Genomic DNA, 18,647 nt, shown 5'->3' on the forward strand with positions numbered 1-18,647 from the left:
GCCGTGTGAGAGGGTTTGGGGACCAGCGAGTGGAGAGAGTGTGTGTTTTTAATGTTGTATTTTTATTTGGCGTAATTAAGGACCTGGGTCCAAGATTATTCCGAACCCACGGTGGTCGTGGCATGTTTTTAAATAAGTTTGATTGGCTGCTTCATTTTCGGGGCGGATCACCTAAGGTGACCGCCCTTGGGTCTTTGTTGATGTCTGGTATCAAAAAGCGGTCCTCGGACCATGTTCGACAGTCAAGATTGAGGCTCCGTGCTTAGCACGTATTTACACCCCCTAGGCTTTAACCGAAACGCTCGGTAGGAAAGTAAGGGCCTGTAAAGTGACTTCTCTGTGTGAGAGTATTCATTTTCTTTTAAGTTACAGTTATCTGTGTGACTTGTTGCTGTAACTTTGCCTATGTATACTATTTTGCTTCTGTAAATATATATCTCCTCCTGACCATCATCAGATCATCGTCTTCTGCTTCGGCACTGCCGAATGACCACGTTTTTGGGAGGCTTCAGCCCCTCTGATGATTGGCAACGAACGAGCTAAACATCACTAACTGCATAGACTCTAAAAGCCTCCCTGGCAAGTTTCAGTTTTGATGCGAGTAAGGTGGCGGCATCTGGCCACACGGGATGCGAATTGAGCAGCAAGTTATGTCAAGGAAAACTCAAGCGTCAAGAAAAATAAACTGTCGAGAATTGTGGTGGGAGAACGGCCATAAAGGATGAAAAACGGAGAGTAAGAGGTAATTCGCTGCACTGCTGTATAATAGGAAGAAAGTGGGGAACGACAGAATAGTGTCACAGTTTCTATGATCCTGTCTGTCACATGGAATCATATTCGATAAGGTGCGATAACATCACTCATTCAGACCTTTGGTCTCCAGATGATAACTTGATTTCTTGGTGAGCATTGGTGCTGTATTGATGAAATACACTACATTGTAAACCGAAGTTCGAAACCTCTTGAGCCGAGCCAGTGTCTCGACTTAGCGCATAACGTGGGCGACAGCTGCGACGGTCCAATGATTACACTGATCTTCGAAAGGCCCATATGATTCGATTCCGACTACTTTGGCCGGCATGGCTGGACAGGGTAGGGGTTTAAGATGCCAGCGGTTTGAGAAATCGGACGTTTGCGATGTTGACACAGGTTCCACGAAGTGAAGTGTTTAAAAATGCTGCTCGACAGGTCGGGCCAAAAGGAACAAACGTCTTCACGTGGTGACAGTTTTTGTGAAAATTTAGGTGGTCAGCAGTAGTACCATTGCCGACAGCCGCTAGGGTATGTGGGCGATTATGTGTGTGTGTGTGTGTGTGTGGGTATCCAGCAGGTTGTAACTAGGCTACACACGTAGAGACATAGAGTGCCAATTAAGAAAGGAGTTAGGTAAGGAGACACGATCTTTAATGTGTTTTCTACAGCTTGCTTAGACAGTGCATTGAAAGGCATGAAGTGGGCACAGCTGGGCATAAGGGTCGATGGAGAATATGTAAGTAATTTACGATTCACTGATGGCATTGCCTGCCTAAGTAACTCAGGGGACCAACTGCAAATAAGGAAACGTGATCTAGATAGGAGAAGCAGAAAGGTGGGCTTAAAGAATTATAAGAAAAAGACTAAGGTAATGCTAAACAACATAGGTATTGAGCAGTCCTTTCAAATAGGTAGCCAAGAATTGGAAGTGCACTCTAAAAAAAAAGGTAGTTGAGGTTACTACATTTTGGGGTAGCAACAACCGTCACATATATGACTACCTAGGTAGTGACTGTACGTAGTAACTGCAAAGGTAGTAACATTTACTACCTGTGGACAGGTAGCAACAGCAACTACCTTTTTTAACATTTACTACCATAGGGTAGTAAGAATGGTAGCTTACCTAAAGTAGTAACAGCAACAACCTCGTTTACTACCTTAGTAGTAAGCTTAGCTTTGGTTTGACGGCCAGGCAACCACTAACCTCAATAGCATGTTAGAAGCACTATGAAGCAGTGGGCCTATATGGCTTTCAAAAAACAAATTCAACACAAGTGTAGCTCAAAAGGTTTAACTTTATTTGTTGACTCAAACTTTCTCAATTAAGCTGATCGCCCGCATCACGAGGGGTGACCGTGCTGCCGAATTTAGGCCGCAGAAATGCTCCATCAGAGCAAATGTGTTCTTATTCCTGCTAGAATACTGGATGTTCATTATCCAATAAAGTTCCATGAGGGCACTTGTCCCTGATATCAGGTCAATCACTTCCACCTTGTAGGACTCAAAAGTGGCGCATATTTCTGTGGCAATTAGAGCCTTGTTGTTCATGACAAGGGAGGGGTAGCTGTCCTGTAATAAAATAGAATTAATAAGAAACGAGACAATTTCAAGCAAACTACAATTAAAATGAACAGTATAATCTTACTGGTCCTCTCAGAAAATAGGGCTGCTCCTTCACTAAGTGCGGGAGGAGCTGCAGGACAGCAACTGCGAAGTAATCTGTGCACAAAGAAAATTCATAGAACACCCAGACGATTACAAAAACATAAAAATAAGAAAATAAATTGGAACTAAAAGACAAAGCTCTGAACACTCACATTTCTTCAAGTCGCCTTCTGTCTCTGAAATCGCCCGTTCTGCTTCGGCGAGGGCACTTTTTGCGGTACGGGACATTTTCAGGAGTTGGAGACACCTCTCTCCATGTGTGTTAATAAAGCTGAGCAACTTTGACTCAAAGTCCACTTGTGTAATACTCATGAACTCCTGGCGAAGCTGAAAATGAACAAAAATGATAGGGGGAATTTAGCACAATATTTGCAAAATACAAAAAGACATCACGTCGCTCGTGCACAAGTGTCCAAGCCAAGCACTGGACAGTTGTGCTGTTGGTGCAAAGTTGGAAAGCTGGTCCAAAGGCTGCATAGTTGCTTTCTTTCATCATAATTTAGAGGTTGCATCATTCTGATTTCTGTTTAAATATGTCATCAGTGATGCACTGAAATTTTTTCTGAGGGAATAAGGGTGAATCCATTAATAAACGTAACTATGTACGTTGTTACCATCAATCCCTAATTGTTTAATAAAACAACAGTGCAGGTGTTGTCTTCTTCCTTGTCCTTCGTCTCCACCCTGTTATTCCCTAATTGTTCCTAATCACCTTTGGGAATGCATCTTTGAACCCGTTGTGAACCGAAATTCAGAGCCTATATCTCTTTGCCTGACATGCACGCTGACTGGTGCATTAGCATTTCTTCCAACCACTGCAGCTGGAAAATTATGCAGTATCCATAGGCAAACACAACTAAAAATAAAGCAGCAGATGCCCCTCAAAGAACGCCCTCCATCCAAATGCGACTGCAATCATGACCTTGCATAAACATTTTTAGTAGCACATAGAATACAAAAGTGGGACAGAGAGGAACGCAATTACGCAGAAGTGCTCAAATTTCAGCCGAAACATAAGCAATGATTACTTCACGACCCGCTGTGGCTTCAGCAGTTATATTTCAATGTTTTTACGATTACAAAACTGCCCATTTAGTCTACCAAATAAATAATTAGCACTAACACTCTTTATCAATCACCCATATTCACCCTTCTCCAGCAAACCTAACCTGTTCCTCCCCATCAGATAAAAGTTCTAAATACCCTTACCAGTGATGACTGTGCTCACCCAGATGAAGACAAATTATTCAGTTGAAATGTTTCCTACCAAGCAATATTTCTCCCATGCTTATGTCAGTTTATGTTGTCAAAAATGCAATCTTTCTGTTTTACCTTCTGCAGTGGATCTCTGCATCCTGATTTTGCAAACACTGCAAATGTTTAAACTAAATAGAGTATTTTCTCATAACCTATTGAGCCTCTTACAACAGCCGACTATATACTGCATGTCTCTGTGAAGCCCGACTGATGGCATGCGTACGACCCATCATCAAGAACCATTTCAGGAAACCGGCCTGATGCTACACGTCTTAAAACCTTACCAGTTCACGAAGTGCCAGCGCTGGGTACCTTTCCAGCAACACCGCTGTTGATGGGCTGCTTTCTTGAATCCATTTCCTTCGTGATGAGAAGGTGGCCTTCATTGAAGCTTTCAATTTTGCGATGTCAGGTGTGCTTCGTTTCACTTCTTTAATTATGAATTCTATGTGAGCAGCAACGACTCCATCATCTTCTTCGCCTCCGGTTTCCAAAGCACCAGTTGACTTGCAAAAGAAATGATAAAAATAACACAGTTGAGTAAAATATCACAAGTAATGCCTATCATATTTTTAGATAACGCAGACCTAAGATTCCAAAATCTTTTTTATGATCTACAACCTGTGCAAAGGTTGAACACAACTGAATATCAGTCTGTTTTGTCAGCCCTTACTCTACAGCTGTATTACTTACCTTTATGAAGTGCTTTCCTTCCATTCAATGCTAAATTCCTTATAATTCCACCATTGCATGCGTTTTTAGGTATTGCAATTAACTGTGTAGGCTACAGTTTGCTATCTCTTTTGCTCTGGCAAACCTAACAGCTTTTGAAAAGGGAGGCAGGACCCAACGTTTCTTTGCTTTTACCTTTGTTTTGCTTGATATAAGCTTTTTGCTCAGCCTTCCCCAGCAGCATGCTTCTCCTTCTGTCATTTTTGTTTCTTGTGTTTCCAGCCGAGAAATAAACGCCCAGCAGGCAGCCAGGACTTGTCCGTGCCTCTACGTCTTGTGCCGTGTGGCTCTCGCATTGTTTATGCATCACTACATCACTCAAGCTGGCCAAAATTGCCACTATTTTTCTGCGCAGACCCCAATTACATTCCCATGGCTGCCTCTTTCAAGTGCGTGCCCTACCCAGGCGGCCACGCCTGTTCCTGCAAAAATCCTCCAGCGCCCACTCGTGGCGCTGCACTGCCTTTTCACCGCGAGTGCTACCCGCTGGGTTTCCGCACGGTGCCGATAGCAAGTGTCACCATCTAAACGGTGAAGCATCCTCAAAACGCAACAGGGCCATTTGTAACGAGGCATCACTGCTACTGTGTCGCACTGCCAAAAGGCCGATGGTAACAGTTGCAAATTTGAAGCAATTCTTCGACAATCCCAACAGTATTCACAAAACATGGCACTTCACAATACCAAGAAAAATCGGGTTTGCTCTTTACTTTCATCTCAAGTTTATGCATAACCCTAATCCCAGTGTTCATTAAATAAAATTGCTGTGATGCAAATAGTTTTCAGCAGTTCTTTAAGGCCAATAGATCAATCAGACCTTTGGAAAATTCTAATATATTGCTGGTATTAAAAGGCCAATTAATAAGATTTTACTATAATTATTTTTTAATACAGCAGTTAAACATACAGCTACTGCTCTGCTTTTTTTTATTTTTGCCACTGTGTGTTGGTTACATAACATAAAGCACCAACTTTCTCCAAATTTCAGCTGTTCTACAGTTTTAAAGTAACTGCAAGTTCTAGAGTCAGGTGTTGTAGTCGCAGTTTTTTTCTCGTTTCATGAAATGCGTGGCCAGGGAGGGGTCTGCACCGATTTCCTGCCTTCCATTTACTTTTGTGGCTATGTCTTCCTTGTTTCACCAGTGCAATACCATGGTTTTTATTTTTGGCTGTTATAATTTGTTCTTTAAGTCAGTATTTACCACCACCTCAAAACAAAGCAGAATTACTATAATAAATTGCGCCTACTTGTGTGCAATGACATTCACAGGGCACTTTAACTTGCAACATTTCTTTTCAGATAACCCAGCTAGAAAAGATGCAAAACTTTTCCAGATATTTGTAATACTGGTGTAAATCAGGGGTTTCACTTACCAGGCGGCACTGCTTCTTTGGATGACATTTGTCTTGAAAGTTCCCCTTCCTACAAAACTTCTTTCTTGCTTCTTCAACCTTAGGATTATTATCCACGGATTTTCGAATATTGCACATCTTGTATTTAAATGCGACCCTCCAAGAATCCTGTAAATTAAAACTATCACATTGGAAATGCAAAATCAATTAAACATCTGCCTAGCAGCCAACAATATATACAGACTTTCCTTGAAGAAAACAGACTCAAACGGCAATAGGCATCATAAATGCTTCCGCACAAGCCACTTGCTCTTACTGCAGGAAAAGAGCTAAAAGCAGCACTGCATTGTTCGAGCCCGAGCCGAAATGCATGAGCAATCTGTGGACGCACCTGCTGCTCAGTACATTATTAAAGCTGCAAATTAACATGCTTAATTCCCTATCAAAGATGTTTGCAAACCATAGTGCATGTGCGGGCCTCATGAACATCCTGCAAGGGCATAAGAGAATTCACATCTAATTACTGTATTGTGTTCTATCCCACCAATATTCAAGAAAATTTTGTTCACAAAAAACTGCAGTTAATTGATGCCTTGTAAAATCATTGAAGAGGAGACAATGCATGTGCACAGAACATTCCCAATGTATGCCAGAATGGTCCACAAGCAGCAGTGAATTCCACACGAGAAAAAAATATTACCTCAAGGAAAAATACCACCTTAAGTAAAAAAGTAAGCAGTTAAGAAAATAGGAGGTGAAATTTTGCTTGCCAGGCAGTATGTAAAACATATGATGCAAACACAGGGAAAGAAGCAGCTGTGATGAGGTTTGGTTTGTGGGGTTTCACATTCCAAAGCGATTCAGGCTACGAGAGACGCTGTTGTGACCCCGCACCTCCACCAAGATGTTACGCGGCAAGAGGCGTACACACCACGTAAAACACCGGTATAACGCGACACAAGCACAGGGTGCACCGGACGTCGCCAAGTGCACACACACTTCGCCTGTCTCATCTTTGATGGGTCGACCAGTCGCAATATGAACCCAAGCATGGGTTGCATACATGGCTAGTCACTTCATCGCATGCTTTTTTTTTTCTCTCTTTTTGAGAAAAAAAGTAACCTACTCAGTGCAAAGCATTTTACAGATACTTTCCTTTTATGCTTCAAAAGACGGCTCGTTTTTATACTTTGATAGTAGGAGTAACCTCGGAAGGTGTTTTTGAGGAAGATATTACCAGCTATTTGTTTACAAAGACTGGCAAGCAGGTAGGGAACTTACAAAGCCTGTTCCCATCGCATCCCGGAGAACTGGATATTTCAGAACAAGAGCCTTAGCTGCAGGCTCGTAGAATTTCCCAGGATACCTGCGAGCGCAAGAGAGGTTGCATGAGCAGGATTTGAGCATACAACACTACTAAGTGGTACTTACAGGTCAACTGTCAGCAAATGGGATGTAATCCAAGACACAATGCGGCTTTTTGTGCGACTCGACACTTCTCCTAATGTTGTTCTGTCAATGTCGAACTTGATGTCAACTGGAACTGGAGGCAGTTCATAATGCATTTGCTGAAAACCACTGATACATGAAGCCACCACTGATGGACCATCGTTAGATCTGAAAAAAGAGAGGATGGAATTAAGTGCACCGTAAGTATCATGACTGTAATGTCCCATGTTATAGCTCCAGCACAGGGTTAAAGGTGGCCTACTAACCCAGTTTTGAGTGGCAAGCTTTCTTCATCACAGCTGTCACTGGCAACCAGATTTATCTTGTCGCCATCGCAAAATTTGTGTCCTTCCGGGACCTCGACATATGTTTCAAAGCGGGAATTGTAGACCTACAACAAAAATGTGTTTATGAATTGGAAGCCAAAAACATAATAATGAATGTGGATACAATTGGTTTAGTAATTATTTCATTACGAGCATTCTGAAACTACTTAGTTTCCCATCTGTTTATAAGATTGGCCTACACATTATGATGGCTTCCAAACTCTCCACGCGCGCATGTATGGAAACACACTACTCTTCCACAGCCCGTGTGCGCGCCGCGTACCTTGAACCCTGCGAAGGCGAACGTCCGCTCCAGCTCCGCGAGGCGCGCACACGTGCAGTGCAGTGTAGAAAAAAAAAAAAAAAAAGAACCCGTTTTTAACGGAGTCATGATCCATTTGGAAACAATTTCTGAAGCAACACTAGCGCTGCAGTTAACAGCGCGACAGGCATCGCTATTGCATGCTCGCCTGTTGCTCACAGCTAAGATACAGGCTCTGATATATATACATCTGGCACCGGTGTCTATCCTAAGCTTGCACGCAAATTTTGGACACAGCACAGGCCTATAAGCAAACCACGATACTACGTTGGCCTGAAGCGCATAACTAGAACGCGATTATATGCACAAGTACAGGCCCTGAAAGCAGCAAGCGATTAAAATCTATCGTATAAAAAATGTGCATACCTCTATTCGGTCGCACTGCAACGATGTCCACGATTCCGTCAGCATGGCAGCATCAATCACATCGGACTTCTTGTGATCTCCATTGACAAGAAGAACCTGTTTCCTGCCTTTCCAGGTAACCAGGCATTCGATCGGCAACGAAGACATTGCTTATAGCAGGATAAAGGGCCAGCACATGTAGTAATTCGGTTGTTCTAAAGGAGGGCTCTTCTATCTACTGATGCAAAACACACGCCATTTGCAAAAGTAGCAAAAGTGAGACTACACAACGTATGGACAAGTTATAAAGAACCCATGGCCAGTACTATGGATAGACCAGTTGAAGTCGATCCCTTTCTGGTACTGTAGCAAGCGCCACCTACCAATAAGTAAAGAAAGTTGCTTTTTTTTTGTACTTTTGAGCCCTCTGAGATCGGCGGCAGCGCGTCGGCGCGCCTCATCACGGAGGCCATGTTTACTCCTGTCACTGCTCTACCTTTTCAGACATTACGCGTAGCGCAGTTATGTTTGTTGTGCCTGTATTGACAGGCCAAGGTCACTTTCGCTAGTTTCGAGGCTCCGTTCAGAAAGTGGCTTCAGCTAGCGGCGCTGCCGAGGTCTCTACTGCTCTACTCCAGCTTGCTTTTATCTACCTCCCTCGGAAATGTTTATCAACCAAGCCTCTCTCAGCTGTTGCAGTTGACAGAGTGCATCAAATGGCTGGCCTAATGGTGTGACAGCGAAGTATACGTCACCCGCAAGTATACGTGCTTCAAAATGATTCATACGTGTCCGCGTTGTCCCTTTACGTCTGTGAAGTTTTGCAAAGTGGTCAGGCACATAGGGGACCACCGCTATGATAGCAATTTTTCTGTGATGTGTGGTGTGGAAGGCTGCGCAAAGACGTACCGTCTCTTTGAGTCGTATCGGAGGCACGTTTATCGGGACCACAGAAGCTATATGGACCTCGACACGCCTGGCGATGCCGCTGTCGCGGAAAAAAGCAGTAGTGGTGAGCTACGGTTGGACGCTTCGGCGAGTGCTTCCATTGCGGAAGGCGACGTTTTAAGTGGGAATGAACTGCTAAGCTCTAGCCTCCTCATGGACGATACCGATGGAGAACAAGAGGTCGCATCCTGTACTGGTTTTTCAGCTGCCAGTGGAGCTATCGACTTCAAAGCGCGAATGAAGAAGCACCTGTGTTTACTTTTCTTCCGCATGGCAGAAGTACACAAGTTGCCACACTCTACAATGGAAAGCGTCATTTGCCATATGAAAGTGACTTTGTGCGATATGTTTCGCCTTTTTTCCACCAAGATTCAGCAAGACATTCATCCTCTGCCGCTCGGAAAAGACTTGCACACGTTGCTTGCTTGTGACTTTCTGGATGAGATTTTTGAAGATGTGGTGAGCAAACACAAGAGGGAGCAGTTTGCCAAGAAATGCCTTCCTTACACAAAACCTGTGGAGCATGTCTTGGCTGCTGGAGAAACATTCCAGTATATTCCTGTCACTAATGTTCTGCAAAACCTAATGCTTTCAGAATCCTTTCGCAGTCATTTAAATGAGGAGGCATCAAATGGAGAATCATCTCCACTATTGCACAACTTTTGTGATGGTTTCATGTACAAGCAAAAGCTGTCAGCACTTATACAGGAAGGATCTCAGTTCACACTGTTTCTTGTGTTTTATACAGATGAACTTGAGATTGTTAACCCGATAGGACCCAAGCGCAACGTGCACAAGCTACTTGTTGTGTATTTCAGTGTATTGAACCTTCACGCACGTTACAGGTCCCAGCTTAGTGCCATACATATAGCAATTATTGCAAAATACAAACTTATTCTTAAGCATGGAATCGATGCAGTTTTGGGACCACTTATCATTGAGCTCTCAGCTATAAGCACAACTGGTTTCACTGTGCAGCTGCATGCAACAGCTGTGAGAGTCACAGCTTTTCTTGTCGCCTTCTGTGGGGATAACCTCTCAATGAACAGGTTAGGTGGTTTCACTTGCTGCTTCAATCGAGGGCACCCGTGGCGTTTTTGCACTGTGGCATTCTCAGAACTCGGCAAAATTTTCCACGAAAAAGATGTACAGGTACGAGATGCAACTGCGCACAAAAAGCATGTTGAACTTGCAGTTGTAAACCAACCACTAAGTACAGCAATTCATGGGGTGAAAAGTATGTCGCCATTGTCAGGTCTCAATTACTTTGATGTGACGCAACAACTGCCGCCTGACATCATGCATGATTTGCTCGAAGGATCCATAACTCATGTTTTAAGACAGATCTTACAAGGCCTCATCAGTTCGAAAGTAATGAGTTACTCTGATCTGGAACGTGTCACTTTGTTTGAGTTTGGGCCACACGACAGGAAAAACAAACCTGAAGGACTCGAGAAATCTTTTGTGAAGGGGGAAGCTGCTTATAAAGGCACTGCATCACAGAAGTGGTGCCTGTTTCGTTTCTTTTCACTTATATTTGGTGACATTGTTCCAGATCTCAATGAGCATTGGGAAGTGTATCTTCAACTCAGGAGGATTGTTGACATAATATTTTCCGATGATATCCCACATGACCATATTGCTTTCCTTCAAGAAGAAATTAGGTTTTTTCTGACAAATTTTGTAGCTCTTTATCCTGGAAAAATGACCCCGAAGCTCCATTTTTTGGTGCATTATCCAAGGCTGATCAACCAGTTGGGCCCATTGAAACAATATTGGTGCATGCGTTACGAAGCAAAACACCAATATGTGAAAATGATAGCATGTCGCAACAGAAATTTCAAGAATATTTCGAAGTCAATCGCAGAACGGCATCAGCTGCTTCAGAGCTTCGAGCTGTCTGGAGATGAGTTAAACATGGGCATTCAGACAACGAAGGCCAAGCCTCTTAGACAGGAGGACTTAGCCCCATTCACTCATGAAGTCTTTCCTGAAGGTGTTCCTGTGTGGGGAGTGTCATCCGTTACTGTTGCAAGTTGTAAATACAAAGTGTTAGATGTAGTGGTCTTGGAGAAAGACCTGCTGCCTATTTTTGGACAGATCATAGCTCTGTATATGTACTGTGGGTCAGTATTTATTCATGTGAGTGTTCTTAGAACTGTGTTGTTTCAGCGACACCGCTGGTCATATACTGTTTGTCGAACAACAGAAGAGAGAGTTATACAGCCTGCAGAACTGCAATCGTTCCAAGTTCTAGACCTGTATTTTGAGAAGGAGCTAGTACTGAGGCCAGAAATAATGATCACAGATTGAACTGGCAGTATTATCTGCAGGCTGGCTACAATTGTTTAGTTGAAAATGTTTACACTTCTTTCCTTTGTGCCTCTAGAATAAAGAGTACTTTTGTATTTTATTACCATTTATTTATTTTATTTAGACAAACTGCTCTAGCCTATGGAGAGGCTGTAGTAAGGGTTGGAACACAGCACACATGTCGCTGACAATGACTGCTCACTTTACGGATTAAAAAAATTGCATCGTATGTCCAAGGAAAAAAAAAATACCCCACCACAAAAGGGTAAAGCATTGAACATGGATGCATCTTGCAGTAAAACCAGAAGGAAAAATGAGTGCAAGTCAGGCACAGTAGTTTGAGGTCGTTGAAAAAGTGCAATTAAGAAATTTAACTAAAGAATCGGACACATACGTGCTGCATATATGTATTATTGAAAACAAAAACAGCACTGGCAGTTTTGTTGCCATTTAGGATGCCCTTTTCATTGTATAAAAAAGTGGGGCACCGAGTAGCAATGTCACCAGAAATGTTAGTATGCATACACCTGCATATTCCGATCATCCATTTCCATATCAAGGTAGTAACGGTTACTACCAGGGCAATAGTGAGGTAGTGCAAGTGTAGTAACTGCCAAAGAACGTAGTAACAACAGACCTCACTACCTTGTTACTGCTTATTTTTTCTTTGAGGTAGTGACAAAGTCGTAGGAACATAGTACATATGTAGTAAGGGTTAAAAAACGTTGTAACAGCAGCCGTTACTACGTTTTCACTACCTTTATTTCTAAGAGTGTGTAGGAAGAATTTGGCTACTGGCGATAGATAGTGACCACAGTTCCGGACCACGAAAGGGAAATAACTAGAAGAATAAGATCGGGTTGGAGCGCATTTGGAAAGTACTCAAGCAATATGACTAGCAGCATACGGGTATCACTGAAGAGAAAAGTGTATACACTTGCATCCTAACGGTACTCAGGTATGGGCCTTAAACTTGGAGGGTAATGAAAGGGGTTTTACTTAAGTTGACGACAACGCAGAGGACCATGGAACAAAAAATGACTGGTGTAACGGTAAAAGATAGGAAGCGTGCAGAGTGGATCAGAAAAGTAACTCAAGATACTGAAATTCTAGTAGAAATTAAGATGAAATGGGCATATTGCGAACAAGGAATAACCAATGTATTGCTTAGGGTAGCTAATTGGATTCAGAGGGAATGAAAAGGCATCCATCAGGGGGCGCCAGAAAGTTAGATGGATGGATGAGGTTAGCTAGTTCGCAGCGGTCAATTGAACGAAGACCGGCATGGGACCGGGTTTACTTGGAGGAAAATGAGGGAGGCTTTTGCTCTGCAATGGGTATAGACCGGCTGATAATGATGCCATCTTCGAGCTTGAAGTTGCGTATCTTTCGATTAGCCTAGTGGAGAGCCAATAAGAAGGTCTCTGATAGGCGGCAATAGGCGTCGCCTAGTTATGTATAGTTAGTGCGCATTAAATTAAGATCTCTACAGCGGTGTGATACGCATATCTGATTTTAAACCTAGGCCTTTTTAAGAAACGTAGAAACAAGAGAAACATTGACGAATGCTTGTTGTTCTAAAAGCAATGCAGAATGAAATGCAATGTGTTCATTATAAAATAATGTATAATATATTTTCTAAGATCCACAAGTGGCAGGCATAACATTAAAATGTGACTTACTCCGAACTCATAAAGACACATTTAAAACATTGATTTATATTTTTATCAGCAGGAAATTATGTGTAATGTGTGCGTACTTTGCGTAGACAACATAAAATAATTTCAATAAAGCGTTTCTTATGTCAGTACGGCCTTCCAACCTCCTAAAATGAATTTACAAAAATGCAGCTTGTTTGCTTTATTTTCCCAAGCAGCTTTCATCCAGCCTCTTAGTTTAAAACGCGTTAAGTATTCATAACCCTTGTGTGGCGCGTAGCGTGTTTTATTCCCATGGTTCTTACTTTTGCAGCACACACTCGGCTCTCTCATGGCATCTAATCCCAACATGACTGGGAACGCTGCAGTTTTCGTCATGAGACCTTCATTATGCTGAGTATTACAGTATCTATCAGTGGTTCAATGGCATTTCTTTGCTTATTGTGGTTTATAACACGTAGATAATCTGTGCAGATTATGCTATTTGTGGTGTTTTCGTATCTTGGTTTCTCAGAATCAGCACAAACAACGTAACATTGTGCCGTAAAAACTGACGCACACTGGACCAGCCGTATTCTTTCTTCTGTTTTGTGTTCTTCCAATGCACTTCCAAAATAGTTGTTAGTCTGAGACTTGTGTTTATTGCGGCGTAATATTTATAATTTCTTCTAATGCAAAGTATTGGGTTAAAATGTGCTCATGTGGAGTGCATATTTTTGAAATTAAGTTAGCATGATGTCAGTTATGTTAGCGTGAGGCAGGAATAGTGTATCACGGAGAGAATGGCTTATGCAGTGTGGCAATACTGGGCTTGTCATTCGTTCTATATAAGTCCTGGAATATTTCTTCGAAGCCCAAGAACAGGGGCTTTATCGTCGAGGGCTTATTGTTAAAGGTTATTCTCGATGTGGATTTCGTGACTATGTTATAACAAAGTTGTTTTTCCTGATAACAAATTTTTAGAACATATGTGTATGTTAGTGCTGCTTTTCGGTTGTTTAAGGCAGGCTCCGTAGTTTGCACATGGAGACTTGCTACTGAGGATGACTTGTAAGCGCCGAATGACAACCGCAGACCAAGGTTATGGAGTGGATCTAATCAGTTTAGGTATGACACACTTGCTGAGCCATATACTATTGACCCAAAGACTAGCTTAGAGTGAATGACAGAGCAATAGATATGTAGTAATCTACTGCAGTCAGAACCCTGACGTTTTCCTGACTGGTTTGGGGGCATTGAAAGCTCTGGACATATTTTTCTTTAGGTTGTTTATGTTTGATAAACATGTTAGTGTTCTAAATAAAGTGACACCTGAAAATTTATATTCTTCCTTGAGTGGCAATGCTGTTTTTTTGAGATATAGTGTGTGGTCAGTTTGTATGCTGCGTCTCAACGAAAACAGGACCGCTTGTGTTTTCTGAGGAGAAAACCTAAATTCTTATTTTTCTCTTCTAGTACCCAGTTTGTTAAATGTAATTTGTATCTGTCCCTCACAGTTAAATATGCTGAAATGGGGCAGTATATTTGCAGGTTATCTATGTAAACTGAGTGCATTATGGTCTTACGGATGACTTTTGCTAGGGACTTCCTTTTACTGATTAATAGTGTCTTGCGGAGGGTGAAACTTGAAATACACCATTCCCTTGAGTGAAAGTGTTGGAAAAAGTTGCGCCTAGGCGCACTCTGAACTTGCGGTTTGTTAGAAAGGCCCTTTGAAAGCTCAGCATCATGCAACGGATAACTAGGTCCACTAGGTCACGGAGGATGCGAAACTTCCACGTGGCTCCAGGTCGAAGAAGACTCCGATACAGAATTAGTTTTAGATGAACGCTTCCTAGACACTATTCTCGAGACGAATAGGGTGATCTGTAGTTGAACAGGCTTTTTATATCTACACTGATGCATGTACAAAATAAATGAGACTGAAGTACGAAGGTTTGTTCGAATACTACAATAATTTTTCTTTAACTTGCTGCACAACTGGTGAGTGCTATTGGCCTCTAACTGTTAGGGCTATTTGATGATTTGCAAGTTCTAAGGAAGAATATTACAATTGCTTCTCTCCATATCTCGGGTATCTTACCGGCTATCTGTTTTTCATTAAAGATTTTCAACGGCGCTGTATCGGCACGTTCAGAGAGGTGGGCGATCGTAGCGTAGTGTCCATTGTCTTGGCCCGGTGCTTTGTTTTCACTGACGACAACAATCTGTTAATTCTTGCAATTTGATCAGCTAATTGTACTACTCATTCATGCCAGCCCTGAAAGGAAGGTTTTTTTCTGCAGCAGCTTTGTTCATTTTAGATGTCTGTGTGTAATTAAATGAGCTGGACACTGGAAAAACGCTCGCCAAATATTTTGGTCTGCTCTTCTAACACAGTGTGTGCACCAGGCATTTTAAGCATAGAGAATGGGAACGAGTTTGGTTGCCAAAAATTTTGTGAACCTGTACCCATATTTTATTTAATGTGGCTGAACTATTATTAAAGGAAACATATTTTTGCCATGATAGCTTTTCTGCTTATCATTTATGCAGTTCTTTACGCCTAACTTATTTACAGTTATGTTATGGTGAGGTACCTAGATGAGTTGCCTCACACCTTCTTTTGCTGTTTTTCAACAGAAATACCTTCATTTCTCCACCAGACCTTGTCTTCTGTGTGAGATTTGTGAAATTTGTGGGATGTCCGCAATGGCTGCTGATATTATGCATGTTGTCAACATTTCATAAAATCAGTAAAGGGAGATGGCGATGTAAAAGCTAGATCAATGCAACTCAATTTCGCTGAGCTAGGACAGCAATAAGTAGCCTTCCCGTGTTCATTAAACATATATAATATTTGATAAAAAGAAAATTATATACACACCACCGAAGAGTTTGCCATAGCAGGCGGGTAATTGAAGGCCTCCGGCGTTGATGCCTGTGCTCGTCTCGTGAAATTGGGGGCATTGATGTTAACACAAGGTTCGGGGGATGATCTACCTGTATGCAGACTGAAGCTGAGTGTGGTGGCGGTCTCCGCGTCACCACTTCAGAGTACTTAGCCTTCTGCTGTAAGAATAGTTGTTTTCTTGCCTCAGAGTATATGTTATCTGTGGTTTTCAAAGTGATATGACTTTCTCGGTGGTTCAGACGAGGCACTTAGTACTCGTCATGTAAACCGCTGAAGTTGGCACATTTGGCCGGGCGCTCACACCTGTCCTCGGCTGGTCTGATTTCTCCACTTGTGACACGAGTGGTTTTGCCCCTGCAAGCCAATAAGCTGTCCCGAAGCGCTCGCACTTCAAACACTGCCTGGGGTTGGGAATGTGTGGGTGGAATTTACACTTTAGTTAAGCTGCACGGTAAACTTTCGTTTCAGTGTTACTGCTAAAGGTTAGGACTATATGCTTTGTACTGAAATAAATTTGTCACCACGTCCTGCTTGTTCTCTGCCATTAGATTCTAGCGATTTTATACCAGAGATGACTTGTTTGGTGTAGTTGAGGGTACGTTGAGCTGCAACCTTAACGCTAATTTCTCCAAACGTTTGCAGGGATTGAATTGTGGTATTTGGTTATCTCTATCAGAAGGCCTCCATTTCTTTTTTTATTTTCTTTTTAGCTTTCGCAGAAATAGTTTTGATGTTTTTGGCTATGACTAAAGCAGACATCATCGCATATCAAGCTATGACTGCTTGATATGTGATAGAAACCGCAATGAAAAACTTGGTCTGGGTTTTGTCGTAGCGGTTTTTTAGCATCGGTGCGACCCCTTTCTAAGGTCCGATCAAGCTTTTTAGAAGGTTTGTTATTACTTCATGTAGTGAGTAAGGGCTCCTAAATTCGCTACCAGGCGCAGGACTCCGGGACTTGCCTCCACATATAAGAGTGCAAGAGGCGACCTAATATATATCTATATATATACATATATATATATATCTATATGTATATATGTAAACGACATGCCACACACTAGAAAGGCGGTGTACATTATTCGACGTTTCGAGCGGGGTCCGGCCTATGTCTTGGAATGCCTTATCAAGGGCATTCCTTACAAAGACAGGACCTAGTAGTATACAATTTTTTCTACCGTGTGTCATCTCGTGGACATTTATGCACTACCGGAATCCTTCCAGCTGCTACCCACTACCTATAGAGGCAAAAGAGCACATTGCGAGCAAATACATCGCCAGAGGCCACTGTTAGATTCTGCATGGAGGACATAAAATATTTATAAAAAAAGGCAGCTGAAATGAAATATTTCAGTCAAATTTTTGGACAAGTTGTCTTTTAAATATTTCGAAAACTTGGAAAGGCACACGTTGGTCATCAAGATGTAGAGAAAAATAAATTTGATATTTCTAGATGAATATTTTATCCAAAATTAAACTAACGGCAGGGTAATGAATGAACTTCTGCAGAGCATTTGTATCACTGAACACAATATGCAATTCAGGTTAATTATCACAAGAAAATAACAACATATATTATTAAAATTGATTGAAATAAGCTTATAATATTGTCGCGAGTCACACCTTTATTAGTTTTGTTGTAGCGAAAGATACAACGAGATCTGTCTCGAAGGTTCCGGCCACAAGGGTGCCTTTCCACAATGTTCAGCCCGTGCTGGTAGCTGTTTGCGACGTTATCTAGATTGTACTGTGTAGCCTTTAAATTGAGCGTTGACGAGTGTGACGGGCATTCTTCGTTCGACGGTCGACGAGCACGTTTGTTTCTATCGCCGCCGCCGAGTTGCTTAGTTATTTTGCGGGTGCAAGTCAGCCCAAATAGAGTTTCTTTAGTGCAATCATCGACCCTTCATTTGTGTCGTTGGCCTCGTCACCACTACGTGACAATATACCCATACCACCGTTTGTGACACTAAAGAGAGACACACAGAAAACTAGGAAAACTTTATATTACTATTAGTATTTAAAAAACCTTTCAGAAAAGCTATCATTTCCATTTGCGCCACTTGTGGCGCAAATGGAAAAGCCGAGTAACCTCCAGATCGCCACTGGTGTTGAAAATATTGAATAATTAAGCCACAGCATCACGCCTGTTATAAGAAAGTGTTCTATTCAGGTAGAGAGAATATTTTATCGGATGGCGGAAATATAATTAAGCCACAGCATCACGCCTGTTATAAGAAAGTGTTCTATTCAGGTAGAGAGAATATTTTATCGGATGGCGGAAATATTTTTTCAGGGATCAATACTATATTTTTGGCCTTACGATAGATTTTATTCTAATTAAGCGGTGATGATAAAATACAGCCTATATAGAGCTATTGGATGGTCTCTGCTCAGCCGACCTTTTATTGAATTTGGAGTACGAAAAACAAGGTTCTTTTTAGACAAAAAGTGCTTAAACTTTTTTTTTTTCAACACATGATGCGATAATAATATCGCCGCGCTACTCACTTCGTTTTCGTGCATATACTGTTTGCATTTAGCCACCGGAATCTTCTCGAACAAAAAAGAAGGAGTTTTTTTTTCGTTTTACTTGAGCATTTTAGGCCTATATCGAGCATCGCTTTAATGAT

The 18,647-nt window shown here is 41.9% G+C and overlaps 1 protein-coding gene and 1 long non-coding RNA gene across 2 annotated transcripts in view; both read right to left on the reverse strand.

Annotated features, from left to right (window-relative positions):
* The window catches only part of LOC146174123 (uncharacterized), a 33,647-nt gene that overhangs the window by 13,851 nt on the left and 1,149 nt on the right, over positions 1 to 18,647 (reverse strand). The window lies entirely within an intron of this gene.
* LOC146174124 (uncharacterized) lies at positions 1,982 to 8,370 on the reverse strand. The gene is made up of 9 exons (XM_084584256.1): positions 8,224 to 8,370; positions 7,476 to 7,600; positions 7,192 to 7,377; positions 7,042 to 7,126; positions 5,782 to 5,928; positions 3,960 to 4,181; positions 2,571 to 2,745; positions 2,399 to 2,472; positions 1,982 to 2,322 (listed from the first exon to the last, which is right to left on the reverse strand). Exons 1-9 carry the CDS (start codon positions 8,368 to 8,370, stop codon positions 2,062 to 2,064), a joined length of 1,422 nt encoding a protein of 473 aa, XP_084440382.1. The 3' UTR covers positions 1,982 to 2,061.

The sequence above is a fragment of the Amblyomma maculatum genome, chromosome 11 (assembly GCF_055883805.1).
Source record: "Amblyomma maculatum isolate TAMU_Amacu chromosome 11, ASM5588380v1, whole genome shotgun sequence".
Lineage (NCBI taxonomy): Eukaryota > Metazoa > Arthropoda > Arachnida > Ixodida > Ixodidae > Amblyomma > Amblyomma maculatum.